The 12,716-nt window shown below is 40.7% G+C and overlaps 1 protein-coding gene across 1 annotated transcript in view; it reads right to left on the reverse strand.

Annotated features, from left to right (window-relative positions):
- Positions 1 to 870: 870 nt before the first annotated feature.
- The window catches only part of cetn3 (centrin 3), a 69,384-nt gene continuing 57,538 nt past the window's right edge, over positions 871 to 12,716 (reverse strand). The window contains exon 5 of the mRNA XM_069890787.1: positions 871 to 1,054. Coding sequence (XP_069746888.1) covers positions 1,020 to 1,054 — 35 coding nt within the window. The 3' untranslated portion in view covers positions 871 to 1,019. The remainder of the gene's footprint in view (positions 1,055 to 12,716) is intronic.

The following is a 12,716-nucleotide window of genomic DNA, read 5'->3' on the forward strand; positions in this document are numbered from 1 at the left end:
CTCATCATCGTTGAGGTTTGGTTCTAGGATAGGGTTGCCAATGGTTTGAACAGAACTAGAGTCTTGTGCGGCTGCAGAGGCTGTGAGAATATTGCAGGCAAATGCACGGACATTCAGTGTCTCTGAGGAGTCTCTCTTTTGGTTCTCTTTCTCTGATTCAAAGGGGTGCTCAGCATTGCTAATGCCCAATCTTTGTCCGTCTATGGCAAACTGAAAGCAATTTTCTATTATATTACATTTCTATTTTATTACATGGCAATAAATAGCATCAGATGTAATATTATCATGGAAGTTTAGCATAATTTATTCAGTGATTTATCAATTCAGGATATTAGTCATAACAGTATTTTATTGGCCTTCCAAATTTAAAATGATAGTAAAATGGTTCAGTCAAACTAATCCAAGCTTTTGTACGTCCTGGATTAATAAAGCACATGTCGAAACTCCTTCTCCACCTTCTCGCTTATTATTGCTGGGAAAGCAACATAAACTAGAAAATAATCCAACCTCAAAGGTTCCGCTGGGCACCAACATATCACAAGAGCACTAGTATCAATAATGTGTTTCTTTTTCTGCTGGATCCATGTCCAATGTAACCTTGAAAAGATCTTCTACTAAACTCAACAACATGCTTACCAAAAGCCACCATCTTCTGATTAAATAGTGTGTTGCTTATATCCCACTTTAAACTATACATTTTGACACACTATGTCTCTTTGTCTGATAACTCTACCAAATCATTTACCCCACTCCTGAACTACACTTGTCAGCTATTATAATTTTAATGTTTTAATTGTATTGGCCTAAAATTAGATTGAGTGATGGATCTTATTTTTACGGCCTATTGAGACTGAAGTGATAAAGCAGCCATTTATAGTTTCCAATCTTCCCTTTTATTCTGTCGGCCCACTGACTTCCCAATCCCAAATTGGCCCGAACCACATCAGCCTCAGTTTCAACACAGACTACCTCCATTGGTCCTGCCAAGTTTCCTCATCAATCCTCACCGAGATGGTTTTCTAATCAGTAGGAATTTGAATTGCATAGTATTCATCTGCAAAAGAAAATATTTGCTGAAAATATGGAATGTACCAATAATAAAATTTGCTCCTACTAATTTTAAGAAAATTACATTGTTTAACAAGAAACTGAAATAAAGTAAATGGGAGCTGAATGTTAACATAAGATAAATTCAATTAAAAGGAGAGACATTGTATATAGCATTACATACTGCAATTAACCATATAACCATTTACGGAGCAGAAACAGGCCATGTCGACCTTTCGAGTCCGCACCGGTTCACTAGAACAACTCCACTAGCTCAACCAAACTGCTTCCCTGCAGTTCTTCGGGAAGGTTGATCGGGGTCCGGATTTTTGCGAAGATAAAACTTGTCTGTTGGTGACAAAATCAAAAGATATGATGGAATTGAATTTGAGTAAAATCTGTGACACTGGAAAAAATTAATAAAGCAATAATTATTTGAAATAGATTGATATATACCTATGTGGGATGAAATTAAATACTCATTGTATACAGTTCTGGTATAAACTCAAGACAATATTACACAGTAAGATTACATAGACCACACTGGGCTCATGCCATACTGAGACTTTGTATGAATTATAACATTTCTCTCCTGACACAATGATGACATAAAGTACATACAAAAATAGTATTTACTGAATAAATGTAACCATTAATTGGTTGACCAAAGGATCACTTAACTATTTCTTAGTCAGCCAAAGATCTTTCTAATTTAACTGAACTGAAGCTCTTTGTGGACTACAAAGTAGTGATTGACGTTACGTGGCTGACCAGAGATAAGGCACTTTGGATGAAAATTTTATTGTACAACGTGACGACTTTTGTGCATTACACAATAGTTTTAGAACTTTAAAGTGATTGACAGAAGCACATAAATTTAACATGAGATTTTAATTTAAATTTAAATTAAATTTTTAAATTTAAATGTAGACATTTCAGGTCACAAGTCTGCGCTGTTGAATTTACACCCAATTAACCAACACCGTCAGTGTGTTTCGGACCGTGGGACGAAACCGGAACCCCCGGAGAAAACCTACACAGATACGGGGAGAACGTACAAACTCCTTTCAGACACAGCTCGATTTAAATCCTGATCACAATCGCTGGCTCTGTAAAGGCATTGTGCTAAGTGCTACACCAACCGTGCCACCCAGTTAGCACATCATTTAACTAAGCATATTATATCATGCACAGTCCTTGAATTATTTATTCACAGTTGCACAATTGAGATTATAAAGGGGCATAGATGTGCATTTCAGCAAAAGAGAGAGCTTGGAATACAAGAGCAGATGTCAATCAGAGTATGTTGAAGGGTCAGACCTACCAACCCCTTATTGAAGAGTACACATTAGTGAAGCACACAAGAACCCTCAAAGCTTCTTCAAATGTCTTTCACCTCGCGTGTAAAATTGCATTTCTTTGGATTGGAAAGGGACCACAGACCTCATTACCACAGTGCCCACCTTCAAAATAGGTCATATCAATATCAGCATGTTATGGTCTCCACTCGAATCATCCACTTCCACTCAAACCCAAAACTGTGCCAGATCAGTCAGGTTACCATAAGCAATGGTCTCCGTGCCTCTTTAAGAGCTCCAAAGCTGGGAATATTGTATTTTCACACTCTTATATAGCAAAAATTCAGATCCTGCACCAGAAATTGCAGAAAATCTGGGAATCAAGATGTTCACTTCATCTACAAAATCACTGCCCTGTGGCCATGAATGGAACCATCCCTGTTTTTGCGCAGGCTTTCAAATTCAGACAAATATTGAAGCCTTCATTTTGCATCCAAGATGATTTTCTGAGGAAACGAAATGGCTCAGCTTTTCAGGAAACTGTCCATTGCATGAAAAGCTATTATGACAAGAGTATTCAAACCTTGCTGATGAGGATTCAATAAAAATGAGAGGATGCATTTTCCCAAGTTCAACATGAGACAGTGATTAAGAAAATATGCCGGGTTTGTACCGTCCTCAATTAGCTCATAACATACTTTCATAGCAAAAATAGTGTTACACTACTGCCATCCATGGGCTTCATTCATGAATGAACACAAGGATCCTTCATCTCAGCAAAGAAATGTTCTTTTCACTCGATTTAATGCTTGATATTATTTCTAGTTGGGTGTGTGGCTGTGCCTGAGCTCCCAATAGGAGATGTGCCACTGCTGGAGGGGATAATACTTGTCAAACATCAACCAATAATAGATTGGTGTATAAGAAGCATGAAGGAGCATAGGATCAATGAATCACAGCTGTCATAGGAAAGCAACCAAAGTCCTGAATGATGTGCTACTTATGATCTCAAACAAGCTATACATTCAAGGAGGGGTATAAAGACTAGTGATAGTGAACAGACAAGACCATGTTTAATCTACCGTTGACCCCTGGGAAGCCAGAAGTGAATGCCATTACACTCTTTAGTTAGCTGGGTGTTCTATTTACTTCACTGCTCCCTCTCAACTTACAAAGGCAACTGCATTGGACCACTACGACTGACATAATGATTTCCAAAATCAACAAAATCAAGATAACAATAAAATAAACCTGTTCCCAGAAGTCAGGATTCATTAGGGTTTGCGAAAAGAAACATCCTAAGTTAATCAGCTGCTTAAAGTGCCAAGAGCAACTAATCTGTATGGAGTCAATTAACCTTTTAAATAATACTCTGCAGGATTTTCTTTATTATCTTAGAATGGCTTGATTAGCAGCTTGGTGAGTTAATGTTGTGAAGGTTAGGTGTTTGGAAACCATATTCATTAAAAAGTTATTTTATAATTTCTGCTTTTGTACAACCCGACGCTTACTGAGTAGCCTAAGCCCATATGACAGTCTCCTTGTACATTTATCGAATAGGCACAAAGTAATGTTATGTTGCTTACCTAAGCAATAGCCTCTTACTACACTGTAGCAGGAAGACATTCAGATTATTGAATCCTATTCTGCCCACAGCAGGGCAATATCATCAATCTCATTGATGCTCTCCTTATTTTCCGCTGAACCTACAATCATTTTTCTTGTATCCATCAACTCCCCTTTGATTCTTTCACTACATACCTACAATAAGAAGTAAATTATAGTGCCCAATCAACCAACCAGCACACTTTCATGAGGTAGTAGGAAACAAAAGCACCAAGGGAAAACCCGCAGAGAGAGCATGCATACTCCAGCATAGGTTGAGTGGTGAGGACTGGTGACTACTGTCCTTCCCCATGCCCATCATGTGTTCTTAGCTGGTTAAAGCATTCACACTGCAGTTGATTTCAACTGTGTGGAAGTCTTACACTTTACCCAGTTTCAGTGAGGCAAATGCAAGAGAATTGTTGAAAGAATTTCCAAGGTGTGATTAGAAGCATACAGTTATAATTAACTTGTGTAAAATGAAATGATATGACTCAGCACAGATAATGCATTATTTGCTGTGAATCAAATTCAAGTTCACATTGTCACAGGTGACAAAGTGCAGCAAAAAGGTTTGTTTCAAATATTATCTCACAAGTTTATCCATACAGTAGAATAAAACACACAGCAGACAGTTGGGTTTCAATGAGAGATCAGTTTAAAAAAGTAGGGACAACATTATTTTACCAGAGGTTCATTCAGTATTCTGATAGTAGTGGAAAAGAAACTGTCCTTGAATTGGTTGGTGCATGATTTCACACTCTTAATTTTCTTCCTGATAGCAGGAGAGAGAAGAAAATGGGATGGGTTCTTTCCTTTGTTACATTGTCCACTTTACCAAGGCATAAGCAGGTGTGGATGGAGGGAAGAAAGGTTTTGGGTCATTGCTATCTGACCAGAGGGTTTCACCATTCACAGACTGGATCGGAACACAGATCATGGGAAAGGGAGTGGGGGTGGTGTGTGCTCGGGTGGTGCATGGACAATGGCATTATTTCAACCTCCTGATCTACTGCCTTGGAGCAAATTTCAATTAAATGCAGACCCTTCGATCTGCTCGGAGAGTTCTCATCAATGATTCTCACTGGATGGCTGGCTCAGCCCGACACTCTACAAATCTTAGTTGATGACTTTAACCAGGACTGTGTCAAGAAAAGCTTGCCCAACTACCACCAGCATGTAACCTGCTGTACCAAAGGTCCCATACACACTACACCAAGATAAGGAAGGCCTACCATTCTTTCCCGAGACTACAATGTGCAAATCAGATCACCTGGCTGTGCTCCTTCGGATTTCATACAGAGGCTAAAAAGAGAGGCTCCGGAGATCAGGACAGATAGGAAGAGGTCATAGGAGTCTGAAGAACAGTTACAGGACTACCTCAAGTCAGCAGATTGGGCAGTGTTCAAGAACTCAGCTGAGTATCAAAATGATTACACCAGAGATGTCACAGACTTTATCAAAACAGCTGTGTATGAGTGTGGTCCCATCAAAAGTCCTGAATGAACAATGAAATTCAGAACCTGCTGAGAGCCAGATCACAGGGATTTAGGTCCGGAGATCCAGATCAATACAAAAGGAACAGTTATGCCTTGTAGACAGCCAACTGCCAAGAGAAGTAGAGATTCCAGATGAGAATGGGAACAACAAGGGACACAAGACAGCTGTGGCATGGCTTAAATGCCATAACCTGCTACAAAACCGAATCCAGTCAAGTATCAGATGGCAAAGCTCCTCTCCCAGAGGAACTCAGTGCCTTCTATGTCCAATTTGATGACAGCAAAGAACTACCCCTCCACAGACCCCGGGGAAAACCCACGCAGACATGGGGAGAACGTATAAACTCCATTCAGACAGCGCCAGATTTGAACCCATTTCACTGGCACTGTGAAGGCATTGCACTAACTGTACACTAACTATGCTATGAAGGTAGAACTGTAGTCAATGAAATAATAGTCCATTGTATCCTTGTTATCTAGATGTTCCAGGGCTGAGTGGAAGGCCAGGGATATACCATGAATCTGTTGAATCAGAAGTTGAATTGAAATGAGTCAAGGTGTCCCAGGAGACTGGGTAAATGTGAGCCATAGCCAATCTCTTGGTGGACGTCAGAGCCACAGGCCGGTAGTTATTTAGGCCTGTCACTACATTCTTCTTCAACACCAGGAGGATAATGAAGCTGATGGATACTTCAGCCTGTTGAAGATGTCTGTGACTGCTCTCCTAGCTGCTCTGTGCAGGCTTAGAGGACACATCCACAGACTCTGGCTGGACTGTTCACTCTCCGCGAGCTCGCCCTCTGGAGACTGAGATCTGACATCTGTGACAGTGACTGTGGGGGCAGATGTGCATGAGGTGTGTGCCACTGGCTTGCTGACCTCGTGCTTGAAGAATATCTGGGATGGATACACTGCTGGTTGTTATTCTTCCAGTTTTTCTTTCTAGCCCGCGATGGCACGCATGCCCTGCCACAGATGCCTAGTGTCCATGAGGTTCATCTGGGAGTCAAGTCTGGTGTGGTACTGCCTCTCGGCATCTCTGATAACCTTGCTTGAATTCTATCTGGATTTCTTGTAAAGGGATGGATCGCCTGTCTCATTCCTGATCTTCAGTAGTGAGCAGACTTCACTGATCAACATTGGTTTCTGGTTGGGGAACACACAATTTGCTCACTTTGGCACACAATCTTCTACACATCTGTTTAAAGTTAGTGGATGAAACTTTAGGGGAGATGTCAGATGTAGGTTTTTTTTACACAGAGAGGTAGGTGACTGGCATGCATTGCCGGGGGTGGTGATAGAGGCTGATACAATAAGGGCATTTAAATGACCCTATGGTCTGTAAGGAAGGGAAGGATTAGATTTGATGTGGACTAGGTTTATAAAGGTCATCACAACATCGTGGTCCAAAGGGCCCATATTGTGCAATTCTGTTCCATGTTCTACACATTAGTGATGGTGGTGATGTATTCATTAAGATTGGTTGCGAAATGCTTGAAAAGGGGCCAGTCTACTCACTCAAGTCCTCATGTCTCAGCTTCACTTGAAGCAGGTAGAAGAAGCACTGACTGGTGGTCTGATTTCCAAAATACAGATGCAAGATGGAATGGTAGGCATTGGTCACTAGTTTTAACAAATAAGTAGCAGCTTATCTATAGTGGCAATTATCTATAGTAATTTTTGACTGGGCAAGCATGAAGCGACAGTGCTGCTCTCCTCTTTGCAGAGGATGGCTAATATATATCTTCAAAATGTTAACTGTTGAAAGGTTAAGCACCACCAAATATCCATTTTCTGCAGTCTAATGATAATGAGCTAATTTTGAGATCATTTTGGTTCAGTAACAACATCTCCTCACTGATAACACAGGCACATTTCAAGGATTCCTGCTTAACCTACTGCTCTACTCTCTCTACACCTGTGACCAAGTGACTAGCCTTAGTTCAAATGCCATCCATAAATTTGCTGATGACACCACGGTTGTTGGCAGAATCACAGACGGAAATGAGCAAGTGTACAGAAGGGAGATAGATCAGCTAGTTGAGTGGTGTCACAACAATAACTCTCCACTCAATGTCAATGTTAATTGATGGTGGTGTTCAAGAAGGGGAAATCAGAACACAAGCCAATACGCATCGATAGATCAGCAGTGGAGAGAGTAAGGAACCTCAAATTCCTGGATGTCAACTTCTCTGAAGACCTATACTAGGCCCATCATATTGATGCAATTATGAAGAAGGCTTGCCAGCAGCTATACCTCATGAGGAGTTTGAGATTTGGTATATGACCAAAGACTCTGACAAATTTCTACAGGTATACCATCCTGACTCTGCATCACTGTCTGGTATAGAGGTGCCAATGCACAAGACAGGAAAAGGCTACATAGGGTTGTAAATTCAGCCAGTACCATCATGGGCATCTACAAGAGGTGATGTCTCAAGAAAGCAACTTCTATCATCAAGCGCCCTCCCCACCCAGGCCAGGCTCTCTTCTCGCACCTCTCATCAGCAAGTAGGTGCAGGAGCCTAAAGACACACACTCAACATTACAAAAAACAGCTTCTTCCCCTCCTCCATCAGATTTCTGAATGAACACTACCTCATTTTTTTCTGTTTTTTTTTGCACTCGTTGAATTTTGGGTTCGAATCCCATGCTGTCTGTAAGGAGTTTGTACATTCTCCCTGTGTCTGCGTGGGTTTTCCCCAGAGGCTCCAGTTTCCTCCCACTGTTCGAAACTTACCATGGGGTATAGGTTAATTGGGTGTAAATTGGGCCCACCAGCTCTTGGGCTGTATGTTTAAATTTTTTGAAATAATTAAAAAAAATTTTTTTTCCCAAAACTTGTATTTAAGGAATTGTCATTTATAGCAATGTTGCACCTGTAAGGCACAAGGCTGCTACCGCAAAACCACAAATTTTGTGACACATGTTCATGACAATAAGCCTGATTCTGATTCTGCTATTTTTCCACAGAGTAGCTTGCAGGTGATGAATCCAAGTGTGAGATTCTTCTGTAAAAGTGCATCTCTTCAGAAAATTGATTCAAAATCTCGCAATTTGAAAGGCACCAACCAACAAGATTTTATGGTTTCACATCAATTGAAAGCTATTTATATTCTTTACACCTGTTTATATCAGTTTTTTTTCTTTGCTTGCTACCTGATTTGGTTGAGGTCAAGGTATAGATTGGATTGTCCATCTTTTCCTTTATTCTAACCAACCTCATCTACTTATTCCTCTCATTAACAGCCTTATTGGTTTCTGCCGAATGCCTCTCCTTTCTGAAAATTCAAGTAATCATTGTCTCTTGCTGTTTTGCACTGTACACCAGCATTTCCTAGCAATTCTATGTCCCATCTTAAGGCTGAAAGATTTTAACTTAAAGCAATGATCATCAGAAAACAAGACAGATATGATCTGCATGAGAAAAGTATTCATATTAAAGCCATTGTCAAGATCAATGTCAACCCCAAAATATTAGAATGTACTTAAATACATTAGTGGTTACTAACCAAGAAGAAGACATTGGGTAATAATCTAGAGATAGCTCATTGAGAAATTTCCAAGAATTTAAAAGACTCAAGTGACATTCCACATCCACCACCATAAGTTGCATGAGTAACATGCCAAATTGTGTGTTATGTTTTAAGTTGCACCCAAAATAGCAAGAGGACAAGTTGCCTGTCCAGAAGCATGATTTGCAATTGGAAACCTCTTCATGTTTGGTCCTTCTCAGCACACTCCCTGCACCCATATAGAAAATGTGGCACTCTGTTGATGGCAGGGTAGAAGTGACTCTCCCCACTCCCCAAACACTATAGTGTACCCTCTGCTCAGCATGCCTCCAACTTAAAGAGCTCAGCGCGAGGCTACGGAAAAGGGACAGTTGGATGAAACTGTGGCTCCATGAGTGAGTCAAGTGGAAAAATTAAGTTGGAGGCATGCTGAGCAGAGGGTACACTATAGTGTTTGGGGAGTGGGGAGAGTCACTTCTACCCTGCCATCAACAGAGTGCCACATTTTCTATATGGGTGCAGGGAGTGAGCTGTGATGTAGAAACATCTGATTTAGTCATCTCTGCTGCAAACTTTGGTTGGAGGGTGGTCACCCCTTCGGTGCACTTTCTGCAATTTTTCAACATCAAAGGGAGAATATTCCCACTGTGGTACTGTGTAATTTAGACTTTCTGTCTCGACCACAACTTCCACTATAACAGTTATATGCAGTCTTTCAGGAGACACACCCTGTCTGCATTTTCTGATCTCCAGCCAAGTGTGTCACAGGCCACTTTTTCTGGATTTTTTTTTTCCTGTTGTACAAATTATAGAGATACATCCACATTGGGTAACACCTTCCTCCTGATACACACTCAGGAAGTTATCTCTAACTTATTCGGCTGGGCATTGGGTAACGATGGCCAACCACTTCATAAGATTAGATCCACTATTTTTCTTATCTGAAATGGTTGGGACCGGGCCTATGTCAGATAAACATTTTTTTTCAGAGAACTGATCATTTTTTTAAAAACAGCCCAGTAGCAACAGCAAATCACTTGTATGAATGTTTTTAAAATAACATTAAATAACAAAGGAAGGCTTTTAAAGCATTAAAATATTGTTTAATTCTTATCACAAAAATCCTGGCCACAACACCACCGCCCACTGCCGATCACTGAGATTTCCCGACTGCTGCTACTGATCCCTGGGGAGTCAGCGGGCTCTGGTCTGCCTGGTCACCGGAGCTCCTGAGTTGAGTCCCGACTCTGAATTCTTCCCTAGACCTACCGCACACCAGGGTGTCTGGTGTATGTGTGTGTGCGATAGTAGGCTGAGGGGAGAGTTTGGCATCAAGAGCTCTGGCGTGTCAAGGAGGGAGGGAGGGAAGGAAGGGGATAGGAGGGAATGCTACTGAGCCCTAGGTCCCTCTTCTGCTTGGAAGGCTGCTCTCCTTGATGATGCCAGGACAAGGGATTCTTCCAACTGCTTGCAGTAAGGAAACAGTGGCACGCAGTTTGAGAGGGAGATTTGGGTAGGTAAAGAAGAAAGAGAGAGGGGAGGAAGTTAGCTGAAATGAGGATAATTATCATTCTAATTTCATATCAGGTGAAGCTTTTTCCAACCTGTGAGGTCAGTTCAGTTCCAAAAAAAAAATTGGATAATGAAGATTTCTGATTTGTTTGAGATATCCTCATTTATCTGAAAATTTAAAAATTTTGGATAAATGAGGATTTCAGAGTGCTGCCCTGGGAGCAGGCAGAAGCAGAGGTATGGTTGTGAAATTCATCTAGCCATTCTTTGACCTCAGAAACAAAGAGAATCAGAGATAATGTTCTGTTTGCAATACTATTGTAAGAACATGATTAAGCTCGAGAAGGTTAAAAAAAAAGATTCACAAGGCTGGAGGTTTTGAGTGGATAAAATAGAACTGTTTCTTCTGGAATGTAGCGTAGATAGCCACAGAGTCTTTTTTCTAAAGTTAGGGATTCTAAAACTGGATAAAGGTTTAAAGTGATAGGGAAAATATTGAAAGGGGATTCGAAAGGCAATTTTTCACACAGACGGTGGTGGGTACATTGAGCAAGTTGCCAGAGGTGTAGGTTGACACAGGAAAAATTACAAAATTTTAAAAAAACACACACACATTTGAATAGTTTAATGGAGAAGAAAGATTTTGAGGTATAGAGGCCAAAAGCAGGGAAATGAGATTAGGATAGAATGATGTCTTGGTTGGCACTACTTCATTCTATAACAGGAGTCTTTAAATTTGCTCAGTGAGTCTCTTAGGAGGATTCACATGTCTTGACGATTTCCTGATTCATGGCCTTGAATCTGAGTTGTTGCCTCAGACGATGTCTTCTCAGATGAGCATTCAGGTTGTTCAACAGTATCTGTCTTTCCATCTACTGTGGCTGGTCCCATTTGAAGGTCCCGACAATTTCTTCGCAGAACAGTACCTTCATCTGTCTGAATGGTGTATGATCTTGGCTGGACTTCACAAAGGACAGTTCCCTTCTAAGTCCATAAGTTTGTTTTAGTTCTAGTAGGTTTTTTGTTCCTCTGCAAAAGTAATACTTTTGATTTTCTTTCTGTTGTTCTTTGAATTTCCTCACTTTCTCCCTCTTCTTGTTTTAGGAAGTTCTCCTGAATGGGTAGGTTTGATCTTAGCCTATGTCCCATAAGGAGTTGTGTTAGTGACATACCACACTCGAGCGGCATTGTGCAGTATACTAACATGCTCTGGTAGAAGTCCATTCCACTGTCTTTGTTTTGTTCATCAGTCTTTTTATTGTCTGTACTGATTTTTCCTTTAGATCATTGGACTGTGGAAAATGAGAACTCAATGTGGTGTGCACAAAGTCCTACTCTTTGGCAAACTGTTGGAACTTTAAATTGCAAAACTGGGGTCCATTGTCTGTGAAGATCTCGCTTGCCACGCCATGTCTGGAGAATATGGCTTTCATACCTGTTATTACAACGTCTGCAGTCGTGATGTTCAGTCTACACACCTCTGGATATAGGGAGTAATAGTCTGTGACTACTAGATAGTCTTTCCCTTAACATTTAAATAGGTCAGTGCCTACCTTCTGGTAAAGTCTGTATGGTGCTGGGTGTAGCTTTAGTGGTTCTGCAGGATTGCTTGCTTGATATTTCCAGCATATTGTACAGTTTGACATTTCATTTGTTATATCATTGTTGTTTCTTGGCCAGTACATCAAATCTCGTGCTCTTTTCTTACACTTTTTGATTCCGAGATGTCCTTCATGGATCATTTTTAGCATCTCTTTTCTCAGTCTCTTTGGGATAAGGATTTTGCTTCATTTGTAGATGATGTCTTAAACCACTGACAGTCCCGACCTGCAGTTCCAGTACTCTGAAACGTCAGGTGAGCAGTTCTTCTTCATGATGGGCCATCCATCCAAGATGTTTTTTCTCAGTTGTCTCAGTGTTTCATCTTTGTTTGTCTCTGACTTTATGAGCTCAATTTTTGTATCTGATATGGGCAGTGCACTTGTGATCATGTCCATAAAGGCATTCATGTGTTCATCCATTTTGGTGTTTGCGGGGTCTCTTGCGTCAACCGCTCTAGACAATGTGTCCGCTGTGTCCATCAGCTTACCCAGAGTGTATGCCATATTCAGTGTATAACGTTGCAGCCTAATCATCATTCTTTGAATTCTAAGTGAACATTCATTTAATGGCTTTTGGAACAATGCAATCAAGGGCTTATGGTCAGTCTCTGCACTGATTGCTTGTCCTGACACAAACTG

Source organism: Narcine bancroftii, chromosome 1 (assembly GCF_036971445.1).
Source record: "Narcine bancroftii isolate sNarBan1 chromosome 1, sNarBan1.hap1, whole genome shotgun sequence".
Taxonomy (NCBI): Eukaryota; Metazoa; Chordata; class Chondrichthyes; order Torpediniformes; family Narcinidae; genus Narcine; species Narcine bancroftii.